Source organism: Oncorhynchus nerka, linkage group LG28 (assembly GCF_034236695.1).
Source record: "Oncorhynchus nerka isolate Pitt River linkage group LG28, Oner_Uvic_2.0, whole genome shotgun sequence".
Taxonomy (NCBI): Eukaryota; Metazoa; Chordata; class Actinopteri; order Salmoniformes; family Salmonidae; genus Oncorhynchus; species Oncorhynchus nerka.
In genome coordinates, this window is record NC_088423.1 from 34,754,904 (window position 1) to 34,772,431 (window position 17,528).

The 17,528-nt window shown below is 40.6% G+C and overlaps 1 protein-coding gene across 1 annotated transcript; it reads right to left on the minus strand.

Annotated features, from left to right (window-relative positions):
• Nucleotides 1-231: 231 nt before the first annotated feature.
• LOC115112681 (protein phosphatase 1 regulatory subunit 3C-B-like) lies at nt 232-8,042 on the minus strand. Its single transcript, XM_029639708.2, has 2 exons — nt 7,869-8,042; nt 232-5,591 (listed from the first exon to the last, which is right to left on the minus strand). Exon 2 carries the CDS (start codon nt 5,561-5,563, stop codon nt 4,628-4,630), a length of 936 nt encoding a protein of 311 aa, XP_029495568.1. The 5' UTR covers nt 5,564-5,591; nt 7,869-8,042; the 3' UTR covers nt 232-4,627.
• Nucleotides 8,043-17,528: the final 9,486 nt, after the last annotated feature.

Below are 17,528 nucleotides of genomic sequence, written 5' to 3' on the forward strand. Positions count from 1 at the left end.
CCAACAAGCATTTATGTGTCATGCTGTTGGCCTAGGTGTAAAGGGTTCTAGAGGTTACCCAAAAGGGGAGGCTGTAGTAGGGAGTTGACTTCAACCCTCTCCAATACCTCATCGTCAAAGTCATCTGTTTAACGTTTGTCAATAGAAAGTTCTGCTCACAGTCAGTGACAAGAGGAGCACTTTGCCTTATTAGGCCTTACATTGAGGCATACCCCTCAAGAGGTGATGAAAAGTGACTCGGGATCATGAACGGTTTGCACAATATTTTATTTCTAAAAGTATCACATGCACTTTAAACACACATTCAAGTGCACACTGAGATGCATACCTTTTTTCACAGTAATTAAATAGTGTACATACATATTTCAGACTCATGCTCACGTCAGCCACACCACTTCTCAACACTCACACCAAAATTGCTCTTAAAGAAATTAGAAAAACAATCATATAGCCCAGTTAAACTTTGAATAGATCCACAACAAGGCACAGTTCTGTAATACTGACCGAACAGTATCGGTGTCCCTTTCATGGGACTGTTTAGCTACCGTAGGCTAATGCGATTAGCATGAGGTTATAAGTAACAAGTAAATTTCACAGGACATATACATTTCTGATATTGGCAGAAAGCTTGAATTCTTGTTAATCTAACTGCACTGTCCAATTTACAGTAGCCATTACAGTGAAAGAATACCATGCTATTGTTTGAGGAGGGTGCACAATTTTGAACATGAAAAGTTATTAATAAACAAATTACACACATTTGGGCAGTCTTGATACAACATTCTGAACAGAAATGCAATGGTTCATGGGAGCAGTCTAAAACGTTGCACATACACTGCTGCCATCCAGTGGCCAAAATCTAAATTGCGCCTGGGCTGGAATAATACATTATGGCCTTTCTCTTGCATTTTAAAGATGATGGTAAAAACAGACGGTTGTCTTTATCTTTGAATTTTCTTTTACCAGATCTATTGTGTTATATTCTCCTACATTAATTTCACATAATCAATTCAAGTCTCTTATCCATGATAAATTATCAAAGTTTTTGAATGAAGGGGAAATATCATCCAATATCTCAGACTTAGGAAAATATTGGAGAGAAAGGCGTTAAGTTCCGGATTCAGCCCCACCTGTTTTTCAAACATTTCTAGAGGTTCGCATAATTAGGAGCCATAGTGCTGCCTATCGATGTTCCTTTGGTCTGGAAGAAAAAGTATCCTCTGAAGAGAAAATAGTTTAAGGTTAGTACCAGTTCAGTCAAGTCCACAATACACAGAATATTATTTTCTGGTATATGGTCCACAGATTTCACAAAATTAATAAAATCAATAGAGTCTCGGGTATACATGGGGAGAGAGATCGCCCAGGGATTCACAAAATGGTGAAACCCTGGGACCCAGAAAGAACTCTTGGAATTCCATGCCTATCTAAAATCTATGAATGAGCACGTTCCTTTCACCATTAACTATGACCTATCCCAAATCAGTTTTCTTGATGTCATGGTTATTAAAGATAAAACCTCCCTCTCTGCAGATCTCAATAGGAAACATATGGAGAGGAATACCCTCCTTAGAGGTGACAGCTTCCCTCCAGGTTCACTTATTAAGTCAATTCAGCCGCATCAGAAGAATATGCAGCTCTGATGCTTCTTACCAGAAACAGACCACTGACTTCACACGAAGGTTTAAGGAAAGGGGGTACAAAGACAATTGGGTAAAACATGCCAATGTTTTGAAGGGCTAACACAGTTGGAAAGCCTTCAACCAAAAGGAAAAGAAAAAGCAGAACGTGTCCCCTCATGCTTCACCCAATACTCACAATTGGGGAAGGCATTTAAGGACAATATCAAAAAGTAGTGGTACATTATTGATACTGACCCACAATAGAAACCCATCTGTAAATAACCCCCGCATATGGTCATTAAAGACCCCTAAACGTGCGAGACATTGTGGTCAAATCTGAATATCCACAGAGAAAAGTGAAACTTTCTTGGAAAAACGAATTGAATATTGTGTAGATAAAAACTCAGCAAAAAAATAAACGTCCTCTCACTGTCAACTGCATTAATTTTCAGCAAACTTAACATGTGTAAATATTTGTATGAAAATAAGATTGAAAAACTGAGACGTAAACTGAACAAGTTCCACAGACGTGTGACTAACAGAAATGGAATAATGTGTTCCTGAACAAAGGGGGCGTCAAAATCAAAAGCAACAGTCTGTATCATGTATGGCCACCAGGTTTATTAAGTATCTCCTCCTCATGGACTGCACCAGATTATCCAGTTGTTACCCCACTCTTCCACCAAGGCACCTGCAAGATCCAGGACATTTCTGGGGGGAATGGCCCTAGTTCCAACATGTCCCAGACGTGCTGAACGGGATTGAGATCCAGGCTCTTCGCTGGCCATGGCAGAACACTGACATTCCTGTCTTGCAGGAAATCTTGCACAGAACGAGCAGTATGGCTGGTGGCATTGTCATGCTGGAGGGTCATGTCAGGATGAGTCTGCAGTAAGGGTACCACATGAGGGAGGAGGATGTCTTCCCTGTAACGCACAGCGTTGAGATTACCTGCAGTGACAACAAGCTCAGTCTGATGATGCTGTGACACACCGCCCCAGACCATGATGGACCCTCCACCTCCAAATCGATCCCACTCCAGAGTACAGGCCTCGGTGTAACGCTCATTCCTTCAATAATGAACGCGAATCCGCCCATCACCCCTGGTGAGACAAAACTGCGACTCGTCAGTGAATAGCACTTTTTGCCAGCCCTGTCTGTTCCAGTGACGGTGGGTTTGTGCCCATAGGCAATGTTGTTGCCGGTGATGTCTGGTGAGGACCTGCCTTTACAACAGGCCTACAAGCCCTCAGTCCAGCCTCTCTCAGCCTATTGCGGACAGTCTGAGCACTGATGGAGGGATTGTGCATTCCTGGTGTATCTCAGGCAGTTGTTGCCATCCTGTACCTGTCCTGCAGGTGTGATGTTCGGATGTACCAATCCTGTGCAGGTGTTGTTACACATGGTCTGCCACTGCGAGGATGATCAGCTGTCCGTCCTGTCTCCTTGTAGCGCTGCCTTAGGTGTTTTACAGTACGGACATTGCAATTTATTGCCCTGGCCAAATCTGCAGTCCTCATGCCTCCTTGCAGCATGCCTAAGGCACGTTCACTCAGATGAGCAGGGACCCTAGACATCTTTATTTTGGTGTTTTTCAGCGTCAGTAGAAAGGCCTCTTTAGTTTCCTAAGTTTTCATAACTGTGAACTAAATTGCCTGCCGTCTGTAAGCTGTTAGTGTCTTTTAATGACCGTTCAACAGGTGCATGTTCCTTAATTGTTTATGGTTCATTGAAAAAGCATGGGAAACAGTGTTTAAACACTTTACAATGAAGATCTGTGAAGTTATTTGGATTTTTATGAATTATCTTTGAAAGACAGGATCCTCCTGAAAAAGGGACGTTTCTTTCTTTGCTGAGTTTATATTACCGTAAATATTGATCACATTCCTTGCGTATGGTCATATATTTTGATACATTGAATGTTGATATTGGGAACCTAAGTTATATATTTTTACCTGCTGTTTCAGGAGGTGATGTCACTGAGTACTGCCCCTATTTATAGGACCTTCCACCAACACCTGGGCTATGGATGCCTGATGAAGAACTAAGGGTTGAAATGTTGTTATAATAAAATCACCTGGGAGCATGAGCAGCAGTGTGCAGCATTTTATAATTTGTATGATTTACTGTACTATTAAATCTCACATAAATTCATATTTGATTGAATTACGTTGATTTTTCCCCCCAGATGGATGGTACCAGTCTAACCCTTCAATATGAAGGACATCCTATTGGTACCAATCTCACCACATATTCCATGCATAGAAATCAGGATGTTCATCTCATTCAGTGCATATGCTTACGGTAAGTTCCAACTGTGAAAATGGGCTTATGTCTAAGTTCCAACTGTGAAAATGGGCTTATGTCTGGTTACAGATTGTCAAAATTAAGTTTCAATGTGCTTTTGTTTTATGACAGGCACAATATTGATAAGGCACTAAACTGCTTTACACAAGAATCACATGCCAAATAAAATAAAAATCAATTGCCTCTGATCATATTTAGAAAGTGTCTCAATGGTAACCAAATAGTAGTAGAATCTAGCCATGGTCCATATTTCCAGATACTTTTTCTTTCTTGATATGCTTCATTGCATTCAAAGCAGCTATTGACATTTTAATATACAGTAAGTTATGTCACTACTACTGCTACAGATGTAGGATCTTAATTTGATCACCCTGTTGCAGGATAACTGTCCTGCAATGCAGTAACTTTAAAACGTGTAGTGTATTTGAGGTTTAAAAAAGACAAAAGTTTCTCATTTCCGCTTAGACATTTCAGATTTGATTTTCCCTTATGACAAATGGACCAACTCCTAGAAAAATGTCCATTAATTATAATCCACATACTAATTCACATTTCCTGTTGGTACATGATTATTTTCCTGCTGTAGCAATCTGGCTCTAATTAAGATCCTACATTTATATCACCCTGCTCCATCCAAGTCCATCCCTGTTATAACTCTTCAGTTGCTATTTCACCCCAGATGAAAGTCTTTGCTAATTTCACCAGTAGTTGGCACCATTCTCAATTCTGCCCAAGCTTTGCCACCCGGGAAAGAGTCCACTTGATAAACGGGGACTTCCAAACTGGTCAAACTCCATCTCCAGTAGTTTATTACCATTGTTGTGCTCTGCTGGTTTCTTATGCTCAACAATGGTTTTGGCCAGTGTTTGCACATCCTCTCCATTCCACCCAATGGGTTTGAGCATGTAGTTTTCCCCATCATTATTGTCCCAGAAAACCTGGTCTTTGCTCTTGAAACATATGCAAAATTCAACTTTATTATAAGGATGCACGTAACTTGGCAGATCGAAGACAAAGGTGAATGTATCTGTGTCCTGGCAACTGTAGACGTTGTTTATGAAGGTGCAGTCAATGTCTGTGTGGGTTTTCCATGAGTCAACGGTCAACCGGACCTGGACAGATTTCTCAAAGCCAAGGTTTCGGACTTTCACAGTGCCTGTGAGTGACCTCTCCTGCAGTGTGCAGTTTTCCAGGCACACAGAGTCCTTCAACAGCCGGTTCCAGAAGGCCAGATAGTCTGCAGTGGGTTGGGGGAAGTCCAGCACCAGGCTTTGCATGGTACTGATCTTCAGCTGCATGTTGGCATTCTCCAGGTCTGTAAGGTCAAATTGTAAGTCGGAGAGCACAGGGTTTTCATCGAACTTTGAAAAGACGTGGATGGCTGTGAGGGACATGCCTTTGGAGTCGGCAAAGACCACTTTCTTCTTGCCTTTGGGGATCTTTATGGTGGTCTTGGGGCTCTTCCGGGCCTCTAAGGGCCTTTGGGAGCTAATGCAGGGCCGGAGGGGCTTGTAGTGGTTTTCCCGGTTCTTGACCCCCAAGTTCTCATAGGAGCTGAGGAAGCTCCAGAGAGGTGGAGAGTGTGTGATGTACATCTGCATAGCAATATCTACAGGCATAACAGGGCCTGGCATTGCTGATGAATTGAATATGTGGAATACCCTGAGGAAAGAGGGAACAAACAGAAAGCATTTTAATAAAGTGCTTGGATATTTTTTCTTAAGATCTATTGAGGTTCTCTTATTTTTTATATATTTTTTCACCTTTATTTAACCAGGCAAGTCAGTTAAGAACAAATTCTTATTTTCAATGATGGCCTAGGAACAGTGGGTTAACTGCCTGTCCAGGGGCAGAACAACAGATTTGTACCTTGTCAGCTCAGGGATTTGAACTTTCAACCTTTCGGTTACTAGTCTAACACTTACCACTAGGCTACCCTGCCGCCCCAAATGAGTTCATTATCAAATGAGTTCATTATGTATTCATCTAAACACACAATTCATCTTTAAGCACTTTACTTAACCATATTATACAGTGTCAGGAAAAAGTATGTGAACCCTTTGGAAGTACCAGGATTTCTGCATAAATTGGTCAGAAAACTTGATCTGATCTTCATCTAGGTCACAACAATAGATAAACACAGTCTGCTTAAACTAATAACACACAAACAATTATATGTTGTCATGTGTTTATTGAATACACTGTGTAAACATTTACAGTGCAGGGTGGGAAAAGTATGTGTACCCTTGGATTTAATAACTGGTTGACCCTCCTTTGGCAGCAATAACCTCAACCAAATGTTTTCTGTAGTTGCGGATCAGACCTGCACAACGGTCAGGAGGAATTTTGGACCGTTCCTCTTTACAAACTGTTTAAGTTCAGCAATATTCTTGGGATGTCTGGTGTGATCTGCTCTCTTGAGGTCATGCCACAGCATCTCAATCGGGTGGAAGTCAGGACTGACTGGGCCACTCCAGAAGGCATTATTCATTCTGTTGAAGCCATTCTGTTGTTGATTTACTTCTGTGTTCTGGGTTGTTGCCTGTTGCATCATCCAACTTCTGTTGAGCTTCAATTGGCAGGCAGGCAGCCTAACATTCTCTTGCAAAATGTCTTGATAAACTTGGGAATTCATTTTTCTGTCGATGATAGCAAGCTGTCCAGGCCCTGAGGCAGCAAAGTAACCCCAGTAAAGCAGCCCCAAACCATGATGCTCCCTCCCTCCACCATACTTGGGATGAGGTTTTGATGTTGGTGTGCTGTCTCTTTTTTTCTCCACACATAGTGTTGTGTGTTCCTTCCAAACAACTCAACTCTAGTTTCATCTGTCCACATAATATTTTTCCAGTAGCACTGTGGAACATCCAGGTGCACTTTTGCAATCTTCAGATGTGCAGCAATGTTCTTTTTGGACAGCAGTGGCTTCTTCCGTGCTGTGCTCCCATGAATACTATTCTTGTTTAGTGTTTTACGTATCGCAGACTCGATAACAGAGATGTTAGCATGTTCCAGAGATTTATGTAAGTCTTCTTCTTCTTAACCTCATTAAGCATTCTGTGCGCTGTGCTCTTGCAGTTATCTATGTAGGACGGCCACTCGTAGGGAGAGCAGCAACAGTGCTGAACTTTCTCCATTTATAGACAATTTGTCTTACCATGGACTGATGAACATCAAGGTTTTTAGAGATACTTTTGTAACAACTTCCAGCTTTATGCAAGTCAACAATTCTTAATCTTAGGTCTTCTGAGATCTCTTTCGTTTGAGGAATGGTTCACATCAGGCAATGCTTCTTGTGAATAGCAAACTCAAATTTTATGCAGGTTTGTTATAGGGCACGGCAGCCCTAACCAACATCTCCAATCTCATCTCATTGATTGGAATCCAGGTTCGCTGACTCCTGACTCTAATTAGCTTTTGGAGAAGTCATTAGCCTAGGGGTTCACATACTTTTCCCAACCTTCACTGTGAATGTTTAAATGATGTATTCAGTATAGACAAGAAAAATACAATAATTTGTGTGTTATTAGTTTAAGCACACTATGTTTGTCTATTGTTGTGACTTAGATGAAGATCAGATCAAATTTGATGACCAATTTATGCAGAAATCCAGGTAATTCCAAAGGATTCACATACTTTTTCTTGCCACTGTACATGTCAATGTCTAGTACTAAATTCAATGTCGTATGACATTGCATTGCTGCCAACATTGTTTTTTTGCAACTACTTCACTAGACAAGTTAATTCACCAACCATAGACTTTTTTCAGCTCACATGATCATGATATTCCTAAAATCTAAATGAAAACCCCGAACTTTGTGAAATGATCAATACAAAAGGTATTCTGCTTACAAATTGAGAACCCATCCAATTGAGTTATTGCCTTAAACTGCAAATATCTACTGTAGAGCCACATTAAAAACAAAAATTAATTATCCTTACCTCGTGGCACTTAATAAATATAATCAACAATGTAGAGAGAGGTTCCAAGACAAAGATGATTGAACAAAATACACTTCAAAACTAGTTTTGTTCAAGTATTTTGCCATGAATTCATAAGTTGATGTCAGTAGTTTTGAGCAGGCACACCCCCCTCTTGCTATCTCTGCAGTTCAGTCTCCCAATGCATGAGAGACAGTGATTTCAACTGCCACATCAAGATCATTTGCATATTTCTCTCACATGGTTTCTCAAACAACCAATGAAAAATCTGAGGAGTTTAGCTTCAACCAATCAGAATCAATATGCCTTGGACTCTAGTCAATCCATAATGGGGTTTTGAGTATGCAAGGTCCATGGTTTGGATGCCTCAAACTGACACACTTTCTATTTGAAAATCATTGTAGACCTCTGCTGGTAATGATGATGTGCTACAGCTGATTAACTGTTTCTGTTTTATGTTTTTATGATCTCCTTTCCTTCAATATAAAAAATATGAACATGTGATAAAAGGGAGGTGGAATCCTTCAATTAAGTTATTTTATCTCACCCCTAGAGTTACCAAGGGCATTTTCCAAGGTGATACGGGTATTGTATTTTGGTCAAATGTTTGCAAGAGTGCTATTTAAAGCTTATTTATTTTCTCAATTGGTTTTAGGCAATGGTTATAAGTTAATTATTATCCATTTTATCCAAGACCAAATTAATCCATTTGAATCGCTTTTGATGTAAGATCTAAAGCCACTTTCTAATAGTGAACAGATAATATTAGTATTTAGAAATGTCACCAAATCACTGTGTGTGTTGACCTATTCTTTATAGTGAGTGAATATATCATATCTTTTTTCTTAAAGATAAAGATGGCAATTTAATTCCCTCCTATATTTGGGCCTGTTCGGCACACTACGGGCCACACTAAGTCATTTCAACGTAGATAATAATATTTTGTAGAGACATTGATCAATGAGATTACAACCTACAGTAAATTCACCCACTCAAAAAGACAGATAAAAGTTAGTGATAACACATTATATATTAAACTATGCTTTCAACGATCTAAAAGCACAATCAAATTCCAATGGAAAAAAAAATCTGATTTTTGGTTTAGTCGTCAACAAAATGTATACAGTGATGTAAAGTACTTAAGTAAAAAATACTTGAAAGTACTACTTAAGTAGTTTTGGGGTATCTGTACTTTACAATTTATATTTTTGACAACTTTATACTTTTACTTCACTACATTCCTAAATAAAATAATGTACTTTTTACTCAATACATTTTCCCTGGCACCTAAAAGTACTCGTTACATTTTTAATGCTTAACAGGACAGGAAAAATATCTAATTCACACACTTATCAAGAGAAGATCCCTGGTCATCCCTATTGCCTCTGATCTGGCGGACTCACTAAACACATGCTTCGTTGTAAATTATGTCTGAGGGTTGGAGTGTGCCCCTGGCTATCCGTAAATTAAAAAACAAGAAAAATAGTGCCTTCTGGGTTGCTTAACATAAGGAATTTGAATTTATTTTTTAGCAATTACGTTTACTTTTGATACTTAAGTATATGTAAAACCAAATACTTTTGGATGACTTTTGGGTGACTTTACTTGAGTCATTTTCTATTAAGGTATCTTTACTTGACCACTGGGTGTCACGCCTGCTCCCGCACTTCCTTCCCGAGCACCGGACTCCCCAACATTATGCACTCAAGCCACCTTCAGTACGCACACCTGTCTTTCCCCGTCACGCGCATCAGCACTCATTGGACTCACGTGGACTCAATTACTTGTTTAATTTCCTTCCCTATATCTGTCTGTTTCCTAGCTCTGTTCCCTGCTTCGGGATTGATTGTTATATATGTTTTATTTATTTATTTTACCTTTATTTAACTAGGCAAGTCAGTTAAGAACAATTTCTTATTTTCAATGACGCCCTAGGAACAGTGGGTTAACTGCCTGTTCAGGGACTGAACAACAGATTTGTACCTTGTCAGCTCGGGGATTTGAACTTGCAACCTTTCGGTTATTAGTCCAACACTCTAACCACTCTGTCCGTATGTCTGTGTTATCCATGTTCTGACGCTGTTCCTGTCTTGTTCTTTGTCTGTTCCCTATTAAATCAAAATCAAATCAAATTTCATTTGTCACATACACATGGTTAGCAGATGTTAATGCGAGTGTAGTGAAATGCTTGTGCTTCTGGTTCCGACAATGAAGTAATAACCAACGAGTAATCTAACCTAAAAATTCCACAACTACTACCTTATACACACAAGTGTAAAGGGATAAAGAATATGTACATAAAGATATATGAATGAGTGATGGTACAGAACGGCATAGGCAAGATGCAGTAGATGGTATCGAGTACAGTATATACACATATGAGATGAGTAATGTAGGGTATGTAAACATAAAAGTGGCATAGTTTAAAGTGGCTAGTGATACAAGTATTACATAAAGATGGCAAGATGCAGTAGATGATATAGAGTACAGTATATACATATGAGATGAGTAATGTAGGGTATGTAAACATGGCTAGTGATACATTTTTTACATCAATTCCCATTATTGACGTGAGCTGGAGTTGATTCAGTATGTTGGCAGCAGCCACTCAATGTTAGTGGTGGCTGTTTAACAGTCTGATGGCCTTAAGATAGAAGCTGATTTTCAGTCTCTCGGTCCCTGCTTTGATGCACCTGTACTGACCTCGCCTTCTGGGTGATAGCGGGGTGAACAGGCAGTGGCTCGGGTGGTTGTTGTCCTTGATTATCTTTATGGCCTTCCTGTGACATCGGGTGGTGTAGGTGTCCTGGAGGGCAGGTAGTTTGGCCCCGGTGATGCGTTGTGCAGACCTCACTACCCTCTGGAAAGCCTTACGGTTGTGGGCGGAGCAGTTGCCATACCAGGCGGTGATACAGCCCGACAGGATGCTCTCGATTGTGCATCTGTAGAAGTTTGTGAGTGCTTTTGGTGACAAGCCAAATTTCTTCAGCCTCCTGAGGTCTGTGTGGGTGGGTGGACCAATTCAGTTTGTCAGTGATGTGTACGCAGAGGAACTTAAAACTTACTACCCTCTCCACTACTGTCCCGTCAATGTGGATAGGGGGGTGCTCCTTCTGCTGTTTCCTGAAGTCCACGATCATCTCCTTTGTTTTGTTGATGTTGAGTGTGAGGTTATTCTCCTGATACCACACTCCGAGGGCCCTCACCTCCTCCCTGTAGGCCGTCTCATCGTTGTTGGTAATCAAGCCTACCACTGTAGTGTTGTCCGCGAACTTGATGATTGAGTTGGAGGCGTGCATGGCCACGCAGTCGTGGGTGAACAGGGAATACAGGAGAGGGCTCAGAACGCACCCTTGTGGGGCCCCAGTGTTGAGGATCAGCGGGATGGAGATGTTGTTACTTACCCTCACCACCTGGGGGCGGCCCGTCAGGAAGTTCAGTACCCAGTTGCACAGGGCGGGGCTGAGACCCAGGGTCTCGAGCTTGATGACAAGTTTGGAGGGTACTATGGTGTTAAATGCTGAGCTGTAGTCGATGAACAGCATTCTCACATAGTTATTCCTCTTGTCCAGATGGGTTAGGGCAGTGTGCGGTGTGGTTGCGATGCGTCCTCTGTGGACTTATTGGGACGGTAAGCAAATTGGAGTGGGTCTAGGGTGTCAGGTAGGGTGGAGGTGATATGGTCCTTGACTAGTCTCTCAAAGCACTTCATGATGACGGAAGTGAGTGCTACGGGGCCATAGTCATTTAGCTCAGTTACCTTAGCTTTCTTGGGAACAGGAACAATGGTGGCCCTCTTGAAGCATATGGGAACAGCAGACTGGGATAAGGACTGATTTAATTTTGTCCGTAAACACACCAGCCAGCTGGTCTGCACATGCTCTGAGGACGCGGCTGGGGATGCCGTCTGGGCCTGCAGCCTTGCGAGGGTTAACACGTTTAAATGTTTTACTCACTTCGGTTGCAGTGAAGGAGAGTCCACAAGGTTTGTTAGCGGGCCGTGTCAGTGGCACTGTATTGTCCTCAAAGCGAGCAAAGAAGTTATTTAGTCTGTCTGGGAGCAAGACATCCCGGTCCACGACGGGGCTGGTTTTCTTTTTGTAATCCGTGATTGACTGTAGACCCTGCCACATACCTCTTGTGTCTGAGCTGTTGAATTGCAACTCTACTTTGTCTGACGCTTAGCTTGTTGGATTGCCTTGCTGAGGGAATAGTTACACTGTTTGTATTCAGTCATGTTTCCGGTCACCTTGCCCTGGTTAAAAGAAGTGGTTCGCCTTTCAATCCACGGTTTCCGGTTTGGGAATGTTTTAATAGACGCTGTGGGTACGACATCGCCAATGCACTTTCTAATGAACTCGCTCACCGAATCAGCGTTTTTGTCAATATTGTTGATGGACGCAATGCGGCACATATCCCAATCCACGTGATCGAAGCAGTCTTGAAGCGTGGAATCAGATTGGTCGGACCAGCGTTGAACAGACCTGAGCGCGGGAGCATCTTGTTTTAGTTTCTGTCTGTAGGCTGGAAGCAACTAAATGGAGTCGTAGTCAGCTTTACGAAAGGAGGGCGGGGGAGGTCCTTATATGCGTTGCGGAAGTTAGAATAACAATGATCCAGGGTTTTACCGGCCCTGGTTGCACAATCGATATGCTAATAGAATTTAGGGAGTCTTGTTTTCGGATTAGCCTTGTCAAAATCCCCAGCTACAATATACGACTGTGATTATAATCTAATAAAATTCCCTTGGTAGATAATGCGGTCGACATTTGATTGTGAGGAATTCTAAGTCAGGTGAACAGAAGGACTTGAGTTCCTGTATTTAGTTATGATCACACCACGTCTCGTTAATCATAAGGCATACCCCCCCGCCCCCCCCTCTTCTTACCAGAAAGATGCTTGTTTCTGTTGGTGCGATGCGTGAAGAAACCAGCTGGCTGCACCGACTACGATAGCGTCTCTCGAGTGAGCCATGTTTCCGTGAAGCAAAGAACTTTACAGTCTCTGATGTCTCTCTGGAATGCTACCCTTGCTCGGATTTCATCAACCTTGTTGTCAAGAGACTGGACATTGGCGAGTAGTATGCTCGGGAGTGGTGCGCGATGTGCCAGTCTCCGGAGCCTGACCAGAAGACCGCTTCATTTGCCCCTTTTACGCTGACGTGGTTTAGGTTCGCCGGCTGGGATCCGATCCATTGTCCTGGGTGGAAGGCAAAACACAGGATCCGCTTTGGGAAAGTCATATTCCTGGTCGTAATGATGGTGAGTTGACGTTGCTCTTATATTCAGTAGTTCCTCCCGACTGTATGTAATGAAACCTAAGATTACCTGGGGTACCAATGTAAGAAATAATACGTAAAAAAAAAAAAAAATTCTGCATAGTTTCCTAGGAACGCGAAGCGAGGCGGTCACAAATGTTTGACTCCCGTACCTGCTTGCATTGTGTACTTTTTCCACCACTGAATGTATATCTCTGCGCTTTCAGTCATTTAAAAGTATAACAACATTCAAATGGGAATACAATATCAGATAGTTTGCTTATTAACAGAATATTGTGATTTCACACTCTTCATCTAATAGCAGAACCAAATGACATGGATTGCAGTTGAGATTACATTAAACGGTCATGGTGCAAGTGACCAATGCCGTTCGAGATTCTGCACAGATTATTACAGCAATTGTGAAGACCTGTGATGACCTATGCATAATATCTTGAACATGCATGCTTTATATGATTACATAAGAAGAAATATATAGTTACAGTAATCTCAAAATGTGGCCCTAGTTGTGTTACTCATTTTAAGGTTGAATGTTACAGTTTGTAAGATAGCCTTAACTTTGAGTTGGAGACTTGAATCAAACATATCATTTGTTAAGTTTTCGACAAATGAATAGGCTATTTATTGTATTTCAAAAGTGATATTGAATTGTGTTTGGTTGTCAGCAAATTTCAGTTTGTCCAAAAAGTAATCATTTTTATGTTGGATTCATGTCTCCATCTAAAACAATAATCAAAGTCAAAGAATATAATTAAATCCACACTATGAGGTTGGAATAATATTGTGAACTTGTGAAAATTAGGATAATGCCCCTTTTAGTGTAAGAGCTGTTTGAAAACACTGCCTGAAATTTCAGCCTGTTTTGATGGGATGGAGTTTTGGCCTTCCCTGGTGACATTATTATGCGGTAAATTAGTTAATAGACCAACAAGACAGAGAGTTCCAAAACTCTTCACCAATAACAGGTCATTTTCAGTTTTTCCCTCCCCACTCAGACCACTCCCAGGCAGTGCTAGCTAAATTATTGCTTGAAAAATTGCTCTTTGCTAAGAAGCTATTTTAGTTTATTTTTTACTTGACCATTTGAATTGAAAACAATCACAATAGGGGGCTTAATGATTAACCAGAAATGATTTGATATTGAGATAAAAATTGTCTGCATTGGACTATTAACCAACTGAATAGGCGAAAGTTACTTTACTAACGTTTGCCTGCTCATAGTTGTTTAAAATCACCTGATGCACACGAAAAGTCTATTCAAGAACGCTGATGAACGTTTTGGGGAATCGCGTTGTTCAAACAAACCGTCACGCAAGGTAGCATACATTTAATCAAACTGAACGCACCCCAGATGATGTCATCAGTTTTTCCGAATGATGTCATCGGAAACGCTTATCTTCTTATCTTTTTGACGTTGAAAGGTGGTGAGATTTTCTTACAATTACATGTATTTACATTTTAGTAATTTAGCAGGCGCTCTTATCCAGAGAAACTTACATAGCAGCTGTGTAAATCAACGTCTTGTAGTAAAGTGCATGTAAGGAGTGATATCCTCCAGCAGATGGCAACATCTTCATGGACAGTTCAATATCTAGGTGGTAGCTGGTTACAATATAACATTAGTAATTACGTTCAGCCAAATAAAGGGTTTAAGAAATGTTTCCATATACTGCTGGATTAGCATATGAAACTATCTGCTGTCCACATTGCAAACAGTAAAAAAATATATATATATATATATATATTTCTGAAAAGACGGAGATAGTTCCCCAACCAAAGTAAAAAAACAATACCACCCATCCACTTAATATATTCAGGGTGTGACAAATGAGAAGGCGGATATGAGGACTTGATGTTGCTCAATGTAAAGCCTAATGTACAGCATAATCTCATATAACTAGGGTATTAACACTAAGACTCTGTTACCCTGTTTTGAGTTTGTATGACATTCTATTGAGTTTCTTTCCTGTTACAAACAGACATTGAGCCCCTGCTCGCCTTATACAAATTGGAGTGAACATAGAGCTTCAGAACACTATTGTCACAGTTTTAGCGAGGCAAAAAAGGGACAAGGGGGTCTTTCTGTGAGGCAAAGTGGGAAGCCATCTAGTATATTTTGTTGGTTATTTTTATCCAGATCTATCGAATATGTGACCCATACTGCTCTGCTCTAGCCTACTGAATGTTTGAAGAAGGACATTTAGAATGTGGCCCATCGTGGAGATGTTGAATGTGGGGTATTGGGGAAACAGGACACTGGCAGGGTGCCTGTTGGGCACTTGGCTTTGAGCACTGAATGACAGCCAAATGAACACCCAATTCATTGTATGGGACAGTGGGATGGGGGAGAGGGTGGAGGGTGGAGACAAGAGGAATGGGGGAATATTACCATTTCTGGAGATGTATAAGTCATTTGCATGTGGTGTCCTAGCTCCATCCAAAGTGATGTGGCTTTCCAAATAGGACTCTCTCATGAAATAATGTGTGGATGAAGGGTGGTTAAGTGGCGTGTGGGTTGAATAAAGAGAAAACAATAGGTTAAAGAATCCATACATTTATAATTATTGTGCAAATTATATCTATAGGCTACATTGAGCTTTTTCTTTCATTAGTTTAGGCTGGCATTAGTGCTTAAACCTAAACATTCGGGCTTACCTGTACACGTGCCAATTAGTCTACATGCCAATCGGCAAATGCTTTTGAGGGCAGAAAAGTTAAGGTGATCCATGGAAGCAAAAATGAAAATGTCGGATTTGAATTCAATAAGAGAAAAGCTGCGAAATTGAGAGTTGGAAATAAAGAGAAGGGAGAGATAGACAAGTCATATTTGGGAAAGAGCTGGTGATGTGGTAAAAGAGAATGATAGTGGTGCCGACTATGTGATGTGTGATGATTTTAAGTCGCTATACCAGGGTTTTCCAACCCTTTTCCTGGAGAGCTACCATCCTGTAGGTTTTTTCTCCACCCTCAGTTGTAACTAACCTGATTGAGCTTATAAACCAGCTAATTATTATAATCAGGTGCGCTAGACTAGGGTTTGTGCAAAAACCTACAGGACAGTATCTCTCAAGGAGACGGGGGAGCCTTGTGCTATACAAATTCGAGAGACACAAGGGGACTTCAAATAACTGTAGCCTATTGTTCATGGGTTAATTGCATTTTCTCCCTGGTCCTTAAACGTATTTTCTCTGCGAAAGAAGCAGAGATGACAGAGAAAATTTGACCTATGGCAACTAGATTGAAGCATTCATTCTATCGATTTATGACATTATTCTAGTGAGCAAGAGTTGATTTAGTCTTCTAGTGAAACATATAATGACAGAACAGATGCTGCATGTATTTAACTATACACAGATTGACTAACAAATAGCCTAGATTAAATTTCAGAAATTATAAGCAGAAACCTATCTAAATCCGTCCAAAAAAGAATTCAGCCGTCTTTTACTGTAGCTATAATCTACAGCACATTTTTTGTATTAGCAGGTTAGTGTTGGGTGCTGGCCTCAGATTTTCAATTTATCATATATAGTCGGGAGGTTGCGGATGGGTTAGTTAGTCTATAGTGCCACTGAAGCCACACAAACTGAAGCTTAGAAAGGATTGGAGAACACATTTGTTTTGATATAAAATATGTTATCATATATTTCAACATTGCTTTAGATAAAATATCAGTATGTTTGTTGTGTTTGTCTGACATTCCTGTAATTCATTTACTGCAAACATTAGTATGCACAGCAAAACGTAAAAATACAACAAAGCCTGTGTTTGCTGTACACTGTTACAATACTGTACAGAACTTTGTCTATCTTTACTGCCCTGCAGGTCTCCTTGATCATCTTTTTCAAGAAAACCTACAATTCACATCATCACAAGACCACCACTTAAGATTCCCAGTCATATCCCCGGGCATCAGCAATAACCATAGGTGCAGGGTTGGGGTCAATTCCATTTTAATTCCAGTCAATTGAGGAAGTACACTGAAATTCCAATTCTGCTAAAGGCTTTTCAGAAATTATTTTTTTGAATGGGAGCGTGAATTTGGATTACTTTTTGAATTGACTGGAATTGAAATGGAAATTATATGTTGGCAAACGGAATGCGCTACTCAATCCAACATTCTCTTTCGTTTCTGTATTTCTGGCTAAACCTTGAAGAGACCTTGAACAGATACAGTAAAGAGTCTTTCTTCAACCAATAATTTGTTTCAGTGTCATTGTCTACAAGTCATGGACATGCGCTCCATGACAAGAATACTATAGGAAATACTACAGTATTATCAGCACAAAAACACTGTAGTAAATATTACAGTAATGTCCGTAAAAACACTAGTGTCTGCAAAAACACTACAGTTTTTTAACTATAGTATTACTACAGTATTTCAT